Genomic DNA, 23,305 nt, shown 5'->3' with positions numbered 1-23,305 from the left:
TATTATCAGACATGTTTTTGACTAGAATTTGCTGAAATGTTTCCTGCTGTTGGATTTTTTTGTCAGTTTTGTTATGTAGACTTCGCATGGAGCAGAAGACTGACACTGTATCTGTGCAGCCTCAGCTCCTGTCCCTGGCCTCTCCCACTTCTCAGTACCTTGCCCATGTCATGACTCCTGGGGCCCCTGGAGCAGAGGGGAGTGGATTGTGGCATCACATTTCCAGAGCAGTGGAGGCGAATACATGGACCGTACCCTGTCGTTCAGAGACTCTGGTCAAGTGGAGCAGATGGTAGAGGGAATGGCATCAGCCCCAAATCTGTTCCACACCACCTGACCAAGAGTGCAGGACATAAGTCTGCGAAGGTGACACAAGCCCATCCATCATAAAAGTTTCTTCTGCCACTGCTATTGAGATTGATGCAAACAAACACTCACTCTGCTATTGGTTAGGGCATCCCTTCTAAACTCCACACTCTGTCTTTGTTAAGAGAAGGAGCCCTCTTGAGCTTAGCTTAACTGCTCTCTGCACACAATGTGAAATTTAAATCAGATTTCAGTTGAATTAAACCACCTTTCCCCTCAGGGTTCTATTTAAGTACAGGGGACCAAAAGGTCACAGCACCAAGAATAGGGCTGTCAGTTAGCAACAGCCTGTTTCTGGATTTCTCTGATGGAGGTCGCTTCTTCGACTTTACTTTGCTATACATGTCTGCTCCTGATGGCATCTCTTTTAATTATCTCCTTGGCACACGAACTGATCCACTCCGATAAGCTTCAGTATTACATTACTGGTAGCGGGTGTCTCATCTAATGTCTCTTCAATTTGTAGCCATAGCTGCGTTGAGTCCAATTACTGTGGTGTTTATTTTAATCCTCCAACCATTATATTTTTACTTTTCACTCTTACCTGCACCCACCAGGTTCACCTAAAAATCCATTTATTATTATTCTGATGCTAAAAATAAGCAATAATAGATGATATATTGAAATTAGCTTTTCAAGCATCATCCTGCGATCTTGTATCTTTTCTTTTTGGATTGCTCAGTTTAATATGCAACATTAAATAATTTCTTTGAAGAATTTAGAATAATAAAATTTGAGAACACGGGTCTATGGGCTAAACACAGCATCTCAGTTATGTCTGTGACATCCCTGCCTTTGACATATATTGTCACAGATAAAGTTACATAATGAATATTTCATGGGCAGTTGGACAGACCCACGTGAGAGTCGCCTTCTCAGGGACCATAGGCTGTAGTTTGCTCCTGGCCACTGAACATGCAGCTTCCTTCCCTTTTTCCTGACACAATAAACTATATCAAACCACACTGCAGGCTAACAGACATACAAAGAGTAACACAAAAAATGTACTACCCTTTTCTTGAGAGAGCTGCTGTAAACACAACAGATTTCAATGCCTTGCTCCCTGGCTCTCTGAATATTCCTCCTCGCAGCTTCTCTTCATATCCCTCCCACCACATTCCCTCCCTCTCTCTCTCTCTCTCTCTCTCTCTCTCTCTCTCTCTCTCTCTCCCCTCCCATCTCTTGCCTGTGTGCACTGTGCTGCTTTATGCTGAGCACAAGGCATACAGATGTAAGTTTAATCCAGGCAATGGCCAGAGCTGGGGAAGTGAATATGGCTAACGTCCTGTAGTTTTCAGGAGATTATTTAGGATCCAGAGCAGCTGTCAAGGTGGACTTCGCGGGAGAGATGAAAACCTCCTGGAACTGTCTGTCGTGTTTTATTCTCTCCATTTCTTTGTGTGGATCTATGCATTTCCACTCTTAAAGCTGAGAAGCAAGAGGAGTTATCTCTTGCACTGAGCTCAGTTCAAAACGGAAATTGCAAGACTCTATATCTGCTCGTCAGCTTCTGATGATCCTCTGATATAGAGGTAAAGCGAGAGGAGGACCTCTGGATGAATCAAGGAAAAACTTGCTGGGGCATACTCACACAAGCCCTGCTTTTTTTGAGCTGTGATTTGTAGAATATTTTTTTCTTTTTCTTTTATTCCCTAAATTCTTCTGGATTGGCTTTTTTATGTTTTTGTCTGCAGTGATTCCAAATTTGGTTCTCACACCAGCAGAGGCAGAGATGCTGTAATGTTGTGCTTGGATTTGGACTTCCTTTCAGAGGATTTTCTTTTCACTTGATCAGCGGTCCTTCGGTGTTTGAATACATTCTCTTCTGCCCTCCCACTTCTCTGCAGTCCTTTTTTTTTTCCTTATTGACCACAGTGATTTGGTCAGTGATTTTATTGCAACTTCATCAGACACACAGTTTTTGAGGTTGGATTTACATCCTACAGACTGAACAGTGTTGCACTCTTCATTGGATCCTCAGACTTTACGCCTCTGTGTGACAGACAATCAAAATCCAAGATGCAGGTGTCATTAGTGTGCACGGACCATCGCGGGGGGGTGAGCCGCACCACCGAGGACAGGCTAAACCGACAGAACGCTAACAGCCCCAACACAGGCACCCGCAGCAAGTTCAGAGCTGTAGCTATGGTGGCTCGCAGTCTCGGACAACTCTCTGTTCAGAGTGTGCCTTCCTCCAGCGAGCAAAGCATGAAGACTGGCATGAAGTATCGGTAGGGTACTAAAGAAGGTTAACTGATAAATGTGGCCCCAAAACTTTCAGACTATTAAATATATAAATGAAATTACATAGGGGGATTTGCTACCTTAGTATATTTTAAATGAGGATTCATCAAATGCATTGTCTGTTGGTACAATGTGTTTGTCTTTGTTTGTCCTTTCTCTCAAATTTACGACACACCACCTGTTTCAGATCGACAGTTACATTTTGTGCTTCATCGTGACAGTGATTAATTATTTAACCTCCCAAAACTTTTATTTATCCATCAAGTGGGATTTAAAAAACGATTTTCAGTTTGTAATTTTTTGCTTCAAGATGCGATGTTGCATGTAATTTGTATTTGATTAGTGGCAATTGATGTCTAATCTGTTCTGTGCAGGATCAACGTCAACAAGCTTTACAAACAAAGCAGAGTAAAGTGCATTTGTTCAGCTTTGAAGGGGAAACTAATTAGTATTTTACCAGATTAGTTTTCCAAGTGCACAAATACTGTTCTGATAAAACAAATCTATAACTTACCAATAGTCCTAATAATAGTCTTTAATAATAATAATAATAATAATAATTTATATAGGTGATTATCACTGCAATTCTTGTTTTAAACCTATAGCAGAAATATTTAGATCAACTTAATTTCCATTCATTGAATCAAAGCACCATATGCCACTATCAGAGTAATCTTGTCATATAAAAAACCTCTCTAAATGGAAAGGGAACAAACGTCGACATAATTATAGCTTTTATACACAATGCTGACATGACGCTGGGCTGAATATTTATCGCCACCCCTTCAGTCAGTCAATTACCAATTTCCACTTGTATATTTACAAATCTGTTGCTTTATTTCTGCCCGTGTGGATTAAATGTGTTGTATTTTGTTAAAAGGAAATGATCTGACCTGTTTGAGTGTAGAATCAACCTGAACTCGTTACCATGTTTTTTCTGCCATACCACATTAACCTTTAAGCAGTGGTTTATGTGCAGAATAGCATTTGTAGCAAAATGCCAAGGTCTTTTGTTTGTGTGGCGAATTTTTCAAATTATTCAGTCTTTTACACGAGGGCTGATAAGGAAGCAGAAAAACGATTACTAAGTGGAATATCTTTAAAAGCATATGGAGGTGCAGCATGTAGAGGAGTAAGTGAAAGGCAAATTGAACAGCAGTGCAAGATGACAAATCTGTAGGCATTATCAGTGAGGAAATGAGTTTGAATTATCTTGCAGCATGGTAACATAGGAACATGATAATGTGCAGCAAGCTGGCTATTAATGCAATGCAGCTCAGCATCCACATTGTGCATACTAGCACAGCTGCACATTTTACAATACATGAAAATTACTCACAGTAACTTAATGTTATATCATCAATTGATGACACAATGTTTCCAAGGTAAACTGTCGTCTTGCTTCAGGGTGCTTCTATTTATTGTGATAGAGGATAAATACATTTGTTTCTGCAGTGGAATCAAAAGCGGAGCCTTAATTAAAACCTTGTAAGTTATTTCCGTTTTAATGCAGTTTATCTTTTATACCAAACATTATAATCGGGACAAAATGTCTCATCGTGATGCTATTGGTAAAGAGATAACTGTTCATTTTGAATTTAATCTGTTTAAACCTCAAAGCTCAAGATGACAATGTGCAATATGATGTCCTCAAAACGGAATAAATCAGGGCTTCTGTTGTATTTTTGAGAAATTACTGCTATGTTGATTGCAGATTGAGTAATTAACACTTGATTTGAGGAACCACATTACCCATCCTCAGAGCTGTTGTTGTCTGAATGGTTCATCACAATCCTCTGCATCTGATTTGCCAGCGGCAGGCCTGCCATGTTGGCACACTGTCATTATTGAGGCTAATGATATTGAATGAGTAAAATCATTCTCTGCTCGAGGGCCAGTGGTTCTTTGCTTTCTCTGCTTCTGCTGTGTAGTCTAAAATATATATTGGGCTCTGGGTTAGTGAACCCAGGCCTATATCTGATGTGAACTGAAGGTAATGCAGCTCTAAATGCAGCATGAGGCTCAGGGATAAGTGTGCTGGGGGTGCAACATAATGTTTTTAAGAATAGAAAGGAAAAGGAAGGAAGGAGAGAGTGAAAGAAAGAAGGGAAGGAAGGGAGAGTGCCAAGGTTAATGTTGGTGCAGGCTCTATGCCCAAGAGGAAGTACAGTAGGCTGGAATGATCTGTCATGTCAGTGTGTTTCAAGTGTGCATCTTAGAGTTGAAACTTCCAACCCCTTCAATGGAAATGCATTTCTCCTTTAATCTGTGAGCACATGATTTATTTTTTCTCTTTGTTGAATTCAGTTTGAATTTTTCATTTAGCCCTTTTGACAGATAAGGAGTTTGTGGTTTTATAACTGTGCTCCAGAAGAATACAGTTAAAGCTACTTTATCCACCCTACAAAACTTTCCATGGTTATCCTCACTTCTGGATAGTACTGTGAAATTCAGATCAGCTGATTTCCATGCATCCCTTTCTGTTTCCCTGAATGGAAGCCTTGACATTCAATCAAGGCCGTCGGCTCACATCTACAGGCGAGGAAGCATCTCAGGTTGAAAGTGACTTTATCCACAAGGCCAGGGAAACCATCAATGTGAACGTCTTTTCAAGGTGGGAGGGATTGCGGCAGCTTTACTGAGCCACCTCACCAGAGAGGGAGCCGTTCTGTAATATGACACCGGGTCTGCATGGCTGCACTGGTTAAAATCATCAAACTTTGCTATGTGAGCCTGAGCCACCTTCAAGGATTGATTAAATGCCTTCAGTCAGGACTGAATTAATGATGCACACAAAATGGCTTATGATTATGTAAAGTAGTCTCTCAGGGAATGGAGGAATATCTGAGACACTGGTGAGACAGTGCAGGTGGGGAGTCACTCCTGTATGAGCCCTGCTTCACAGTCCGATATCAGCACTTCTCTCGATTGGTCAAACTCGGGCAGCGTCTGTAGAGAATGATTCACATTTACTTTGCTTAGTCATGAAAGTAAACTGCTGCAAAGTAGAACTGAGGTGATTAAGTTTGATAACATATCACCTTTCAGTGGGATCTGCCATTTTTATGCTTCGTGCAGACTAAATTCTAGCCTATTTGAGCTTTTTTTTTGTCAAATCATGGTATTGTTTTTGCCACACTTTGTGATAAAGCAATTTTGCTGCTTTGCACTCAGTATCATTTCTTGCAGTGGCCATGTTAACCAGAGCTGACTCACCTCCTCCGCTTGTGTAGCTCTACAGATCGCCCTAGCCCAGACTTTCAGCAGGATTCCTCACATCTCTGGAGGTCCACTGTTTGTTATAAAGTTGATAATGAGTCACAGCCCCAGTAAACAGCTACTGGCATTGTTGTGAAAGCGGATGGCATTTAAATCCCACCACAGTGTTTTGTGTGGTTGTGATGTATCATTATCAATAACTGAGAAACTACAGAAACTACTTTAAAAAAGACAATTCCCCTGAGTTGTCTTTGTTAGTTCACAAACAGGTGTCAATTAGAAGGCCACCTAAACAGCATGTACCTTCATCAAGGTCTAACAGTCCCTTTATGAAACCACATATAAATAAACTAAATCAGAGTCCTTTTTTTGGATCTTCACCAAATTACACACACTCATAATCATCAGTCCGCCTGATTTAGTTTTTATTTATTCTCTAAGAATTCAACAAAACTTTTGAAAAAAATGCCTTATCTCTCTCGCAGTGTTAAAGAAAGAGAAAAACTATTCTAGGATCTGCCCCCTGATCTGGATCCACACCGAAATTAAATGCATCCTGTAGTTTTTGTCTTCAAAAAGACAAACAAAAACAAAACTACATTTGATGGAGGTAAATATAACAGAGATATTAATAGAGTGCCAACGATTTACAAATGAAACTTGCAAATGTTCCAGATTTATTACCAGTGTACATTTGCCTGTAGATATTGTTATTAGCTGTGGTTGCAGAATGAAAGCTGTATTGATGCTGCTTAAATATGGAGTAGTTTTCTGAAAGATGAAACTAGGTTCACATTTTTCCAGATTTTGTTACACACATAAAAAGGCAAAAGGCATGCATTGCTCAGTGTTGGGTGACAAAAGCTGTGGGTGTGAGATTTGGGGCATAGTAAGGGGACATTTTCCTGCATTCTGAGGGCTCTCTTCACCAGGGAAGCCAGCTTTCCACAGCCTGTACTCCCCTTGAAATATGAATCATAAATAGACCGAGGTAGTGGAACAGAAAACACGGCAATGGCACACTTTGGCCTCACTGATGTAAATGCTAAGACTCATCCACAGCAAAGATTTCAGGCCACAGTAGCCACTTAGGTACCATCTTAAATGTGCACAGAACATTCGCCATCTGTTTGCTCTGGGCTTCTGGGGAGAAATTGCCAAACGGTGGGATGGTTCATTTATTGATGTAGGCTTGTGTCTCACTGTATGCATTCTTTTTTTTTTTTCCTGTGTTGGTGTATAAGAGAACAAGCAAGATGGGGGGTTGTTAAGGAGTATTTTGCCTATGTGTCTTTGACTGTGTCTGCATGCGAGAGACATGTGATATGTTGAAGGAGAACATGAAGACAGCTGTTCTTTCTCTGCCTCACTGATAGAGTTTAATTAGAGTGTGTGTGAGTGTGTGAGTGTGTGAGTGTGTGTGTGTGTGTGAGTGAGTGAGTGAGTGAGTGAGTGAGTGAGTGAGTGAGTGTGTGTGTGTGTGCGTGTGCGGGTTAATACCACTCATTTCTCTCTGCGTGTTATTTTCTAAAATCCTTAAGAAATAGACTATATTGTTTTATTTTGTTGTACAATGCCAGGTAGAGCCAAGTCCTTGATTGACTCAGTATCTGTGTTGTCCTCAATCAGTTTATTAATTCACCATAAATGTGTGCAGGAATTTCATTTGACTGCATTACATTATATCCTTCAGGGTTACACATGGTTATTGGGCTTTGTACCATTGCTAAAATATTGATTGTTTGACTTAAATATGCACAAATGCTCAATACGAGGTTATTAAAAACTACCATAGTAAGTAAGATGTTCTGTATGCTGTTAGGAGACAGATTAGATTTAGAAATGAAATAAAACTTATTTTGATAATGAAATTTGTAGTTAGCTTTTCTCTACATTTGAACTGAAGGTTAGGTAAAATCAGTGATGTAGAACACTTTTGGCTCAAATAAAAGCATCTATTAAGCTTAATAAAGTATTACAGCATGGGCCAGCAGGCAAAAATCCCATATACCCAAGAGCATCATGCTTAGTCATGTGTATTATGAATATTTAACCTCTACATTTTTTTAATGAGGCAGATGGACCAGTCTCTCTGAATTGATACAGTGCCCACTGTAGTCTCTGCTCTGTTTTTATCAGCAAGATGTTCTCTTACAGGCTTTTTAGTTCAGTTATATTACGCTAATAACCTTCATTCACTAATTTACAATTACAGCTGCAACAATCATTTTTTAAATCATTGATCCATGTGTTAATTATAAATATCTATGTAAAAGCCTGAAAATGTCCTTTGCAAATCTTCAAAGCCCAAGTTGATGCATCTAAACATATATAGTTTAGACAAATCAAAATTCCAAAGTTATTTAAAAACAGAAAATCTTCATATTTAAGAAGCAGAGTATTTTGGACACTATTACTAATAACTGATTCAAAACAATAATTTGATCTCTGATAGTTTCATTGGTTGATTAATTGTTGTAGATCTATTAGTGATTTTGTTTGCAACTGTGTGCCGATGTACAGATTCTTAACCTTTAAAAATACATTTTGATCATTCATATCATTGAATAAAGTGTCCTTTGAATATGATATTTAGTTTAAAAGGATGTTGGAGCTTAAATGATAAGACTCATTACCTCAAACTTGGATTCCTCCACATTTATATTGTTAGTGTCCCCCTCACTCCTCTTCAACATATAGCAGATTTCCCATCCCTGTGGGCAAAGGCAGATTTATTCCGAGACAAGAGCCTGTGAAAATGCCAGAGTTATAAGCAAAACAATTTTAGCCTCAAGAAAACCCTCTGCGATGGCAATCTGTTTATAAGAGAGAAAAAGAATTGCCATTGGCAACAAAGCACTTTGTTTCTGGCTGTATTAAGTTGTTTACATACAGAAATGAAATCACATTTGATATTGTACTCTTAAACTGCTGTCACAGGGGATGCTGCAAAAAAACAAGTATACCAGTTTATTAGTGAGCATGTTTTAATTTAAAGGCTTTAAAGGAGAAACATCCTCAGAATAAGAAATAAAAAAGTGCAATAATTATGAGAAACATAAAATATGTCAGTTGAAATTTATTGAGTGGTATTATCACCAGTTGATGATGACACATTTTTTACAGTTAGCTTGAACTGATGTCACCAGTCTTAGTTCAATGTGATGCTTCTTTTGGGTTTGTCTGTTTTTGCCTGTAAGAACATTGTTTTCTGAACAAGGAATAATTTTAAAAAATAACTTTCTCCTTAGAGCTTGACGTGAAATTCAATACCTTCCTTATATATTTGCGATCTTATGCAGCAGCAGTTAGGCAAAACTAACCATGAGAACTGGAAAAGTCCCAGGCACTAATCAGGATATAATTTATTCATGAGTGAGCTTTATAGGTACTGGTCGTCTTATTTCCCATCTGTCTGGACACGCCCAGAACAGCTAATAGAATAGTTTCTTCTGCTGCTTTCAGTCATTGTGCTGAGCTAAACTAATCGTTTCCTGGCTCTACCTTCATACCCCTTTATCGATCTTTTCTTCTGACTCTCTGCAAGAAAGCAAATTAGCGTATATATCAAAATAAAACTATTTCCTCTTAAAACCACACCTCAATAATAACCCATCCTTTAACATTCACGTCCAGTCACAACTCGCCCACACAATTTCCATCTCTGGCTTTATATGAGAAAAGAATCGACTGTTTTTGCTTTGAGTTACTGAAAAGGGTCATCCAGCTGGCAGCAAGTGAATAGAGGCTGGTGGTGAGACCCTGGAGGATGTGCAAAACAAAGAGCACAACCATTCATGTCTCAGCCAATAAGGTGGATACTGGGGATAAATAAGAGGTAATTGGATAAAGAGAAACAATATTGCTGTTTGACTTTTTAATACATAAGAGCAGATAATAATGACATTTTTATTCAGGATTGAACTGTTCCTTTGTCTGCTTTAAATTTGTTAAGGAGCTTTTCTGGGCAGAGTGGATTCTCCTTTGTTATTGCCTAGTCAGGACAATTTTAATCCAATATCTCTCTTCGGTCGCTCCCTCCCCCCTTCCATTCCTTTATGTGGAATGGATGTTACATAAACCTGAATGGAGGAGGAAACCACCTGCAGCTACCACGAGCCAGTGGAATTCAGCCTGTGTTTTTCCCAAGTTAAAGCCACGGCTGAGGTAGTATTAATAGTCCAGCTCAGCGAACATACCTCTCAACACGTTTCTCTTTACAGCTCTCTGTGACCTTGTTTGCTCATTCATCATCGTGTCCTGTCCGCCGACTTCACCCTTTAAACACTTTAAACCATCTCTCCGACTCAGTCCTCCTCCTCCTCCTCCAAGCAGCTTGAGCTTCACTGTACTGTGTAAATATTTTTGGGTTTTGAAATATTTGGAGAACAAAGACTAACCCGGAAAGGATCAATATTTAGTTGACACTCTGATGAGGCTGTCCAAATACCATTTTGTGGCTATAAAGCTAACTTTGTTAGCATGCAGATTTTTAGCAGCTCTGATTGACTAAATAACGTTATGTCAGATTAGAGCTGTGGTGAACAGAAATTAAAAATGTTCTTTTCTAAGAATAACATAATAATTAATGTTGATTCTTAATGAATATCTTTGGATTACTATTTCTTATTTCATGGACTAATGGGATTTTTGTGGTTATGCATAAATGCTGTAAAATGGCACTCGGCTAACTACATATCTCTGCTTAGACAAATCCTACATTTCTATTTCTTGTAACAGAAATAAATTGAAAAAGGAAGTAGTCTGATAATCTGCCCCATGTTATACAAAAAGAAAATAATAACATTATGAATACCTATTTGAAAGTAGATTACCATGGCAACGGTTGATTTGAATTGGGTCCAATTTGTTCCAAATCACTAAAAATAAAAATGACTCTTTTAGTAGATCAAAATGACATTATTTTCCCAAGTCTGTAGGGAGTAATGTATATCTGTTTATCCATCAGGCGTTTTCATGTCTCCACATCAGTGCATCACTGTAGCTGCAGGCATAATGTGAGTTTTCCTTACATCTGTCTCTTTACATCTCAGTCTCGTAAACACAGTATCTCAGGAACGCCTCGAGAGAATTTCTTCAAATTTGGCACAAATGTTCACTTGGACTCAAGGATGATCTGAGTTTGCCGGTCAAAGGTTATTGTGACCTCACAAAATGTGTTTATAGCTGTAACTCCAACATTCATACACTGAGGCTTCACTACTTGTACTATGTGAATCTGGACTGACATTGATGTGATGTGCAACTTGACAGGTTGGCGGAGGCATTACTGTGGTGTGGTTGAAATTGTATTGATTGATCTGAAGGGGTCACCACAGTGTTTGTATTAACAGGGGAGGGTGTTATTCACAGAAAATTACACATTTAATGACTTTAGTAGATTGAATGTATTTGGATTACTCACTTACTTTATTGCCTATTGGGATTGTGATGACATGTCAAAGCACGTTTATACTTCAACTCTTGTGGATTGTTGTGGAGTGGTGCCAGGTATCAACGACTATCATATATTAATACTTGCTATCTATATTACCTTTCCTTCTGTCCTCCCTTCTGTAGTAGTAGATAGTATTTCACAGTGAAGAATATTATTTCTTGCCCAAAGTTTTGGGGTATTATGTGAGTAAAATTTGAACGCCATTCTAACAAGGTGATTCATACAGTTAGCAGTGGTTAACTCAATGTACAATGTGTGGAATGGCTCAGCTAGTAGTAGGCATAACAGGAGTACTAGTTATTTTTATCTTTACACACTTTCTGTCTTTGTCTCTTTTGTATTTCATGTTTTGCCTCAAGAGACAACAATCCAATAATCATTAATCCATTGATCAATAATAAATGACTCTCTTGGGTTTCATCTGGTATTCCTTTTGTTATGCTGACCTTGGTGGAAGGTCTTAAAGCTCCCGTATTTTCCAGAGTTCTCTCTGCAACAGCTGCCAAAGTCAGCAGCAGAGAGTGAATGATAGACTTAGACATGCAGAATTCATTGTGTCAAGTTAAAGTGTAATGCAATCTGTGTGTAAACAAGCCCCAAATAGATCTCCAAGCCAGCCCTTAATCAAATAAACCAACATACCAAAATGAAAGGCCTTGCCTCGTCCCCTTGGGCTTTGTGCTGATTGGATTAGAAGGGTGATGTTAACAGCAACCTCAGTGAAAGGTTACCTAGTTTTTCTAAGTAAACAAGAATACTGGCCATGTGCTGCGGTCACAATGTGTTCTGTTCAGTGGCTGTGTCCCTGCAGCTGAAGTGAGTTTGCTGATCCACTACTGTACCTGTCTCCTTCATTATTGAGGAGGGTGTGATATAGATGACTTTACTGTTGCAGCTCATGTCTGCTGAAGCTCAGCGGGAACCTGAACCCTGCATGCTCACTAGGCCTGGCAGAGGGGTCATCGCAGTAACACACAATGCAATATTCAAGGCCAGTCTAGTAAAATATTGAATGCAACAATGTGCTGACAAAGAGACACCATTACAATGCGAACAATAGCAAGGGCAGAGCTGTGCATTCTGATATCCCTGTTACTTATTTTTAGGATTGAGGAAGAGCTTAACTACACTGGTACTGCACTGTGCAGTGTTCATGGTTACAACATGCTCATGCAACACTTACACTGTAAGCTTCACTTTGTGATAACCCCCAACACATGCTGATGAAAAAGACGCAACTCTAGAAGCATGTTATGACAGTTGCTCTCACTTTATCTAATTAGAGTAGTTTAATATGCATGCATTTCAGTGGCACACAACAAGCTCTGTGTATTAACATTATAAGCAACGTGGATTCATTTCATCACATTAGGTGTTTAAATCTGGAACAGTGTAAGGCTTGAAATGCTCTGTGCTAAACATACAGGAGCACAACTGTGATTTAGAAACCAAAACCCACTGTGTTTACAACCTACCGAGTTATTAGTGAAGATATTTTGCTCTTGCATACGACACAACGCTCAGTCCATCTTTAAAAACACACAAACATGCTCCACGAATCATTTTCACTCAGTAAGCTGCTTTTGGTTTTGGTTATCTCTGTAAGTGATGTAGAGCAGCAGCTCCCTGAGGGGGTATTTTCCTCATGCAATTAAGAGCCAGTTAATTGTAGATCAGCTCCAGTGATTTGCCAGAGGGGACTTGTGTTAACCTTGTCACCGCGGTGCAACGTAAGGGCACGTGGTCCCTTTAGATTCCCTTATCACTCTCATTCTCTCCCTTACAAGCGACTGTGTTTGAGTATAAGTCAGTGGGCTCCTATAGATGTCGTCATCAGCCTCTTGGATTGAAACTATAACACGATTACAGACCTCACTGACCATTACAGATCTTTTTAATGAGGCCCTTAGTAGAAAATAAGTAGCTTTACTTGGAAAATACATGAAGCGGATGTAATTTCTTTGTTTCTCAGTCACACCGAAATCCCAGACGGATCCAGAAATGGTAGATTTTTCCTGCGATATGCTTTCTCGATATAAGAAAAAGTATATATTATGAAAGGGGAGAGACTCTTTAATCCTCTGGAGAGGTTCAGTGGAATAAGAGTGGAACTAATGATGTTTGATGATGTTGTGAACATTTAAGTGGATTAACTCTACGAAAGTAGATTTATCAAAAAGTGAAAACTTAAAAGCATTTGAAAAGCTTGTTTTTGTTTCTGTAACAACACAAATGTAGACCACTTAGCCTGCTGTGCTTTGAGGCTGTGCGATACTGCTGAGATTTACATATTTATTTTAAACAGTTTAGTCAGTGGTTTTGGACTTGGTGTTCAGACCACATTGAAATAAGGGTTTTGTTAGTCACTGCAGCAATTCAACAGTCTTATCATGGCTTCACAAAACACCCACACACACTCATACTCACACACAGTCACAGGCAGAGCGATGTAACAGACACATCTGGATACGTACACACTCACAGAACACATATAACCCCTGTCTTCTTCTCTGCTCCTTTTCATTTCAACTATATTTCTATACAGGCAGTTTTATAAAAATATATGAGTTGTCCTCCCACACGCTTACTTTGACTCCTGCCCATGTTACATCATCCCTGTTGGACACATTTTTTTAATCGTTTTACACTGCCAGCGTATCTCTTGCAGGAGGTAGCAGAAGTAGCACATTTCATTTTGTTTATTTAATAATTTCTTACATCAGATATATTTGGAAAAAAATGTGAGCCCATAAGAGTCCTATGGTCCTCTTTTTGTGTGAAAGAATACTCTTGGGAAAAATCAACTGAAACCAATACCAAATACCAAATGTGTGATGATGTTGCCTCTTAACCAGGATCCAAAGGCATCTCGGAGCACTTATAAAGCTTGTATAAAAGAACCAAATCTGTGATTGTCGGCAGAGCTGCCTGTCTGGACCATGATAGGCTCAGAGATGCCAGCTTTAGCTGTTGTGAGTCGTCGTGCTTCCGCTTTGCTGTAGGGGATTTTAGTCAGATGGCGGCTGAGGGATCCTGGTGTGTTGTGTGAAATGTCAGTGGATGTCATGGTGGGCCTGTTTAAGTCCCACTCCTTCTCTTCTCCTCTTCTCTTACATTTCTTACAAACACATACATAAACTGCATATTCCCACACACACATTCTCATTGTCAGCTCCTGTTACTGTCCTTCCCTACACATCCACTCGATGTGTGTCAGTGCTGAAGTAGGTCCAGGCTTCAAATCCACACAAAGCTTTTTTTCATATCTTCCATGGCTTTAAGCGTCTACTGCAGTCGAAACCTTCAGAACAGACTTTTCTTCCATTACAAAAGTGTGATAGGGTTTTTATTAGATTTATCGGCCAATCAAGGTTGAATACAAGGCTTTAAATCCTTCTCTAATGGTCTTAGCCACAACCACAGTGCAAAATATCACAAATCACTGTCACCTCAGTGCTGCATTAATGTGAATAATTCTCTCTGTTTTGACAGAAACCTTGGGAAGTCGGGCCTGCGGGTGTCCTGCCTTGGATTAGGTATGCGTCTTTTCCATTCTTAGAAACACTGAAAAGTTTTCTGCACACAAATAACTTTGTATAGCAGATTGATGAGATGAACAGATCACACCATAATCTTCTAAGGAAGAGTGTTAACTCAGTGTGGGGGGGAAGTAAATAATATAGAAGCAAGTTCTAGAACTGCAAAAGTTATAAAACAGTACATACACTGTGGTTTCAGTCTTTATTGGCTCATCTGTTTGCATGTGTGTTTGGTGTGTTTGTGTACTTACACTGACAACCATCCCCTGTCATCTTCTTTAGGAACATGGGTGACTTTTGGCGGACAGATAACAGATGAGGTGAGAACAGATGGGTTTTGTCATCTTCCATCAATCAGGGTTTGGGAATGGAAACCATCCATATGATCTGGCATATCCTGGATTGCTCAAGACACTATTTTTACTTTTAGTAACAACACGCTGCAAGTTTGACAGCCAGAGAATAAACATGTTATACAAAAGTAAACCCCCAACATCATTCTGTAGTCTTGTGAAGGGACATTTTAATATTTGAATAGTGCCAACACCTCAAATGAGTGATCTCTCACCCTATTGTTTCCCTCTGCTCTTCCTTCTCCCCTGCTCTCAACAGATGGCAGAGCAGCTGATGACTCTGGCGTATGAAAATGGCATCAATCTGTTTGACACAGCAGAGGTTTACGCTGCTGGAAAGTGAGTAGATCCTGTGCCACGGGTCATGCATCATTGAGCTGTAACACCAGATATTATGAAGCTGCCGAAGCTTGATTGATTAAGTCACAGGCAGAGATTATGAAGTAGTTGCCATGCCTGAGGGCAATTTTCAGGTACTCACTCAAATCTCATGAAACATTCTTTTGTTTTATTGGTTTAAAGCGATGCAGATAGCTTCAGTTAGTCTGCATGATTAATCGTTTTAAACCTAGGATCTCAATACACAGCTATATACGTGCTATATATATATTTATGCTATATATTGACAATTCTGCTGGATTCTAAACTTCTTTCTCCCAAAGAATCTCAAGCACCCCATAATGCTACTTCATATTTGATTTCTCCCTCAACCAATACTAACACGACATTAGTCCAATGCTAATTGTGCATAGTAGCAGAAAACTGGGAGTCAAGTAGTCAAGTAAATAGAAAAAACTATTAAATGAATGACCCCAAATCTAAGCAAGATAATTGTGATGCTAATATTTTCCCAGAATCATGCAGATACTTTGAAAATGTCTCCCACCGACGGAGATAAATAAAGAAATGTTCAAGCTGCTCAAAGCTTTGATTTGAAAATGTATCAGCCATGTGTGATAACAGTAACAAAGTCCTTAAAACTCACAAGCATCACTACATTGTTTTTGTTCACATTTTCCCTTTGCAAATTAAAAAACATGAAACGAATGAAGAAAAGTTGGTTTATTAATAAAAATAATCAGCAGCAAAAAGAAATGGAAACACTATATGCCTTCATCATGAAACAGATGAAATATGTGACTGAAATATTCACAAAAATGGATCTAAAGAAAGCATTAGATCTGTGGGGAATGATAAGTAAACTGGAACCTTCCTCAAATTAACATATGAAGCAAATGCCGTGTTTCTCTCATGTTTTCTGTCATAACGGTTATCTTTGCTCTACATTTAGATGGAAATATAACTTCTCTCTGTCAGCAAATTGAATTGTTCATGTAAAGTATTTCAAGTTGACTATTAATTGACACGATTGTCTCTCTCCTTGAAATTAGACCTGAAAGTCTTTTTTTATCAGGTCCTCGTCCTTGTCATTGTTGCAGTAACATTCACGAGGGTTCAGATATTCACGGTCTCAATCTAAATTTACTGGACAGCTTGTGATGATATTTTTACCCTCAGAAAGCAGCCCCGTGTTGCCCTATTGCTGAATGTAGTGAAGGTTTAAATTCCAGTGTGGATTAATCTGGCTTTGTAGTAACTTGGGTGCTTTGAAATAATCTAAGGGATTATCCTTTGCGAACACTATCTCTGATTAACAGCACCAATTCCCTTTTTTTTAATCCTCCCCAAGAATATTCTAGTTTTGACATTATGTTTCGGGTGATGTGTCAGACTGCTACTGTGAAAATCAAAAGAAAACAAAAAGACCAGAAAGGATTCAATCGTTGTCAATTATATTCCTCTTGATTTCTCATTAAATCCTTCACTGTCATCAGTCCATCCTCCACTGTTCTGGAGGTAATTCAATAATCAGTTTGCCTTGTTGTTAAACGATGAGTCCAGAAAAAACAGGAACAAAGTTGATGCTAACTTTAATAATTGTGCTTCCATAATACAAAGCACAACTCGACAGAAAGCACAAATCTGTTTGACACGTGCAGATGTTTGTGACAGCATGTAACACAGCTCAGTATGTGTTGCACAGGTGTTAATCCCAACAGCTTCCAGCACAAAGCAGCGCTGAGGAGCTTATATTGCAAACACACACACACACACACACACACACACACACACACACATGCAGGAGTAGAACAAATCACACACTTTGCACATCAGAGTGGAGAAAGCTTTCATGTGAAGTTCTTGGCTCAGTCAGACTCAGAGAATGTATGTTGGTGTTGGAGGCTGCACAAACAGGCTACATCCATACTAATAACTTGTTGTGTTAAAAAAGAAAATGGACAGATAAGAAGGGCTTGTAAACTGTGCTCACATTGCTCTGCTCATACACAGCATTTGACAGTTTCTGGCTGTTTGTCATGTATGTTCTGGTTTAGCTCTACAAAATACAGAAACAAAACAAGCATTCAACAAATAATTATTAAATTATTAATTGGATGCCTAACCAGCGTATCATCCCATTTTGTAGCCTACAATTTTTCAGAAATATAAATGTTTATACGCAAAATAAAAATGTTCTGCCTATCCCGTGTAGCCACTGTTATCAGCAGACTCATTGCTTCAAAGCATTTAAAAATATGCGAGTAATTGGAAGAATAGATACTTCAACTTTATTTTCTTTCAGGCTTAAACCTTTTGCTCTAGATGCATAGTAATTGCATGACACTGAGTGAGCCCGGTGGCATATTGGTATAATTACACAGAAATGTGAAAGTCATAAAATATTATAAACCCATGAATAATGCAGCATTATGTCATTGCTTGTGCTGTAAGTCACCACTGGAATAAAGACCTAATTATGAATGAAGACAGTTAACCTGCTCGAGGCGCACTGTACCTTATGTTTGGGCTCTCAAATTACTCACATTTCCGAAGGGCGACATACAAACCATTGTGTGGGTATTCTCCAGTAATACACACATACACACCTTATTATGCACTCAAACACGCTTTATTGCTCTCAGGAGAGTGCTTATTGCTGGTTGTTTAAAAAAGGTGTGTGTCCAGCTGGCAGAGCTTGAAACAGATTGTACAGTTGTATTGCAGCAAATACTCCACTCATGCTGCTTGTTGGATCAGCAGACTAAAACTGGCACACGTACAGGAGTACAGAGAAGAAGGAAATTAGACATCTGGATTACCTGGATTTTAGTTAAATGCATTGTAATCCGCTACTACAATAATCCAGCCAGAATGGCCGCGGTTATGTAAATAAGACCCTGGTTTAGCAAGACTAGGTCAAAAAAAGCTTATATATGAATCAACCCGGTTTGGGTCAATTTCCAAACGGAAGATTTATGGTCTTTGCACACCAGTCAACAATTTTGGACAACAAATACAGACTTGTATTTGTTGTCCAAAATTGTCGCATATTTAAATACACTGTTTATGCACCAAATTTCTTCCATTGGCAAAGTTTGATTTGCTGCAGAGAGTTGTTCTTAATATGTAGGCAGGATGAAAGATGAGATAAATCCTCATTAGGACTAAGTAGTTAGCTAACATTAAACCTGCAAAAATGTCAGGGAAAAGACAAGCATATCTAGCATTTGATTTAAGATATGTTACTGAGATTTCCCTATTTGCAGTTTGTGCCCTTTTGCACTGATAAAAGCTGATAACATGTAGGCCTAGTGTGTGTGTTTGTGTGTGTTGGTAAAACGTTATGCACCATGACATAAATAATGATTCGTGTAGTTTTTAGAGAAAACAAAAGAAATCTTTGTAGTTGCTGTGTTGTAGTTTTCAGCATTGCCCAAGTGCATTTTGTTGGGAGCTATGCTACAGGCAGGTGTCTCATTATTTGTCAGGCTGAGAGGACAGGTTGTCCGGCCTTAATGAGCCCCTTGTTGGAAGTAATGTCACTCATTAGCACCCCTGCGGCTGTTAATGAGTGACATAGTGGTGGCTCCACAGAACAGCTGGACCCAGGCCCTGCTGACTCTGACCTGGCAGCTAGCTCACACCCTCCAGTCCTAAGCAGGTGGGCTTTCCATCGAACGCTCCGTTATATATATCATACAGAGTTGTCAGAGTTTTTCTTTTTCGACTTGGGGCTTGAAATCCTCCCCTTGTGATATTGGGGTGTCAACGCTTTCATCATTTCAAGACTATCTTTATTCAATCATACCTTCTCTCCGTCTACTTCACAGGGCAGAGGTGGTGCTCGGAAACATCATAAAGAAAAAAGGATGGAGGTATGAGGCACACTTTAATTGAGTTTGGTGTTTTCTAATATCCGTCCCAGGCAGCCTCCCTAATCTTGTATCATCTCCTTCCTTGCACATATTGGGAGGCAGTGTGTTGTGAGCTGGAAAGGTAAGATAGGGAGATAAAAGATTAATGAGGGCCACTGTGCCATATCCACACTCACTCCTGTGTCCCACTGAATAATTATTCAACCTCTAGAGCCTTGTCTTATACTTTATCTGTCTTGAATTGGCATTTGTATAGCTTTGTCAGCCTATATAAGCCTACAAGACTCATTCTTTGGTGCTGGCCAAGTTCTGGCATAATCACACTTATTGTGAAATGTGGGGTGAGTGTGACACTGAGGGAATAAGGTAGAATCACATGGTTACACCGTATCTGAGCTCTTCATCCTGTTAATACATTCGAAACATATGGTTTGTGTAAAGTCGAAAACACATTTTCTGCTTTTTTGCTGTAACTGTCCATGTTCAGCTGTTGATGTCACAGATTTGCTTTCATTTTTCATTTTTAGACGTTCAAGTCTGGTGATAACAACAAAGATCTTCTGGGGTGGAAAGTAGGTTTCGTCTGGTTGCTTCCAAATGAGAAATTCTCTCGCTGTAATAATTTGTCTCTGCTTGATGTTCCTGGTAATGAGATCATGTGTCATCCAAACTTATCTGTTGTCAGGTACTTTCAATAAGCCTGAAACATTTATTAGATCATATATCACAAAGGATATGTGATATGTATTATTCTGGAGAGGCAAGTAGTTTAGCATTTCAAATTACTGTTTCAAAACCAAGATCTATTGTCTTTTGTTTTTTCCAGAGCTGAGACTGAAAGAGGTTTATCCCGAAAACACATTATAGAAGGTACATATCAATACTGCATCAACAAAATGCTCTTAGGTTCATTTGAGTGGTGATGAAAACATTTTTGTACAATAACCCTGTGAAAATAAATAGTTTGAGGACCCTACACACAAAGTTTTTGACAGTATATACTGTCAACTGCTACTTACTAACAGTGGTGCTCATTTCCAGGTTTAAAAGCTTCTCTAGAAAGACTGCAATTAGACTATGTGGACGTGGTGTTTGCAAATAGACCGGACCCTAATACACCCATGGAAGGTAAATGAATGTTCGCCCTCTACTTTCATTCATCACTTCTGAGTTACCATCTGTCCTTTCCTATCCTCTCACACACTCTTAACCATGTCTTCCCTCTGTTTTGTCATATCACACATAATAAACGCACCTCTTCTGTCTCTATGACTACTGCAATGTGTAACTAAAATATCTATTTTTAAATGCTGTGTGTGTTGTCCTGGCGCTCCCACCTCCACAGTTAGAATTAGGATAGATACTGAGGCTGGAGACCTTTAAATGGCAGAGTGCTCACTGTGTGTGGGCTCAGCTGGTCACACGGTATCCATCTGTTCCAGTGTCGGAGTTCCTCCCTGGGCTAGAGTTAGGTCACAGGTCATCTTCCTGCCTTCAGTTTGATGCCTTATCGACTCTGGCTGTTGCACAATATATTTCAGTGTCTTGTTAGTCAGAAGTAGCAGGTGTTGTTTCATGTTAAAGTCAAGAGATTCTTTTGGCCAGTTGTCTTTTTAAATATTCTTCCCATGTCTTCAAACACTAAGTGGTAAAACCATCTGGTTTACTTTATTCTGACAATAGTTAAAGGGCAGTGTACAGGGTGAAAAGGAGGTGAAGTGCTGTTGACAGAAAAAACCTCTCAAGCCAAGCTCCCACTGGATGATAGAAAGGTTTGTTTAGTCTGAGTTTTCATGAACTGCACACCAGCAAGGGTCGAGTTGTGTGGATGGAAAATTTAGAGAAATCATAGGAGAGAAATTATCAGATGGAAACCCATTTTATTGCTCTCCTGTGCTCGTGATGTTACCTGGGATACCCTGATCGTAATCTGACATGTTTGACAGTTAAGGCAGCGGTCGAGCGAAACCTATTGTCACAAAGAAAGGTGGAAATTACAGTCACACAGGGTCAGATATAAAATGTAAAATGAGATTCCTATCTAATCTGTCTGTAATCAGTTTATTTTACTGGCCTCTTTTTTAGCATGTGTCAGATTATAAATAATAAGGATTCTTGTAGATTTTCTCATTGATGTTGTGAATAGATGTCACTCTCCTCAGAATGAATCACTCATGTCGATTCACCTAATCAGCTTTTCTTCCTCTCTGCTCATTTGTCCAGCCCTTTTAGATTGCAAATGATCACAACATATTTTATGAGAATACAGAACAGGCTCTCATTATATTGTTATATAAAAATGTTGTCATAATACTGTTCTATAAACATAACAGGGTAACATTCGATTTGATTTTTTATTTGCAGAAACAGTTCGAGCAATGACCCATGTGATAAATCAAGGCATGGCCATGTACTGGGGAACATCCCGCTGGAGTCCAATGGAAATAATGGTGAGACCCTTTTTTTTCCACACAGGACAAAAAAAACGCAGTGATGTACACATGACACTGTGACTACTGTCAAAGCACACACACACACACACACACACACACACTGTAAACACACCTGTCACTTGCTGATAAACCACAAACACTGCAGCCACACCGAATGTTGCATTATAAAGTTTGTTTTAGAAAATATCTTTTTCTTCTCGTTCTATCACATAGATTGCCTAGTAATTCTTACCTGTTTGTGTTTAATGCTGAACTATGTACAGTGGGGATTTAGGCACTGTCCAATATATACATTACTGTCCTTACCTTGTTTCTTCTTCCATGTTTTCCTGTAGGAAGCATACTCTGTGGCGCGACAGTTCAACCAGATTCCTCCCATCTGTGAGCAGGCTGAGTACCACATGTTTCAGAGAGAGAAGGTGGAGGTGCAGCTACCTGAGCTCTTCCATAAGATAGGTGAGCTGGCTTGGATTTGGAATTGTAGCTATTAAACAAAGGTCTTCGACCATGAGACTTCTTTCAAATCCATTGGTAACAGAGAAACTAAGTGACAGCCAAATAGTGGACACAAATTCTGTGCAAGAAACACTGACAGACCTTGGAAGATCATTGATTATACAGGACTCGTATCTCTTTTCCTTACAGTTTGTGTTCTCATTTAACTTAATTTTAGCTGTGGTTTCTCAGTGGCTCTCTGACACTGACCATCTACAACTACAGCACATGATCTGGTTCAAGTCTTATATAAATTGTCACACAAATGATTGACGAGTCCTTTCTGACATTGCAGATCCTCTTCAGGCAGCTGCTCTAGCTTATCTACCAGGTTAAAAAAAACAGGTCCAATTAAAAAGCCAGTTAGAGAGGAGTAGTCAGACAAAGTGGAGTTAAACACGTACAGTAGAAATTAAGTCTTTCGAATATCTTTTCTCTCCTTTGAGAAAGTAAATGGTTGTTTTATTTAAGTGATTTTGATGATGACATGTTTGTTCTCTCAGGTGTGGGGGCAATGACATGGTCACCACTGGCCTGTGGGATCATCTCAGGGAAATACGACGGCAGGGTGCCTCCCTACTCTCGGGCCTCTCTGAAGGTAGACAAACCTCACTGGCTATTTTTCACGTTTTTTTCTCACTTTGATCATCTGTGCTTGTGTCACTGTTGTGGTTTCCCCCACTGATTTGCTGGTTGGTTGTGTGTTTGTTTACATTGTGTTTGTGTCTTTCAGGTTCTGTAACTCTGTGTACACCACGTATCTGTGTGTTGTCAGTGCCATGTTGAAACCATGCACTGTGCACCTCTTCACAAGCAGCACTGTTTGCCAGCTGGTGTCAGCTTAACGCACATATGCACACACACAAAACATGCACGCAACAATGCGTTCACACAGAACAGAAATAGTACAGCACGTGTGCTGTACTATGAGGAATGTTTGTCTAAATTGACACTGCCAGCA

At 39.3% G+C, this 23,305-nt stretch overlaps 1 protein-coding gene across 6 annotated transcripts in view; it reads left to right on the top strand.

The window, feature by feature from the left end:
• Nucleotides 1-23,305, top strand: part of kcnab2a (potassium voltage-gated channel subfamily A regulatory beta subunit 2a) — a 74,612-nt gene that overhangs the window by 44,399 nt on the left and 6,908 nt on the right. For 5 of the 6 annotated variants that reach the window (XM_069535361.1, XM_020096684.2, XM_020096686.2 and 2 more), the window contains 10 exons: nucleotides 14,780-14,823; nucleotides 15,109-15,146; nucleotides 15,439-15,518; nucleotides 19,352-19,396; nucleotides 19,924-19,968; nucleotides 20,223-20,266; nucleotides 20,438-20,524; nucleotides 21,761-21,846; nucleotides 22,185-22,305; nucleotides 22,848-22,942. In XM_069535361.1, the coding sequence (XP_069391462.1) occupies nucleotides 14,780-14,823; nucleotides 15,109-15,146; nucleotides 15,439-15,518; nucleotides 19,352-19,396; nucleotides 19,924-19,968; nucleotides 20,223-20,266; nucleotides 20,438-20,524; nucleotides 21,761-21,846; nucleotides 22,185-22,305; nucleotides 22,848-22,942 (685 nt within the window). Of the gene's footprint in view, nucleotides 1-1,575; nucleotides 2,598-14,779; nucleotides 14,824-15,108; nucleotides 15,147-15,438; nucleotides 15,519-19,351; nucleotides 19,397-19,923; nucleotides 19,969-20,222; nucleotides 20,267-20,437; nucleotides 20,525-21,760; nucleotides 21,847-22,184; nucleotides 22,306-22,847; nucleotides 22,943-23,305 lie in introns of those variants that run through there. The other variant, XM_020096681.2, reaches the window with a different exon arrangement.

The sequence above is a fragment of the Paralichthys olivaceus genome, chromosome 2 (assembly GCF_024713975.1).
Source record: "Paralichthys olivaceus isolate ysfri-2021 chromosome 2, ASM2471397v2, whole genome shotgun sequence".
NCBI lineage: Eukaryota > Metazoa > Chordata > Actinopteri > Pleuronectiformes > Paralichthyidae > Paralichthys > Paralichthys olivaceus.
Note: the sequence above shows the minus strand (reverse complement) of the source record. Positions and strands in the feature narration are given on the sequence as shown.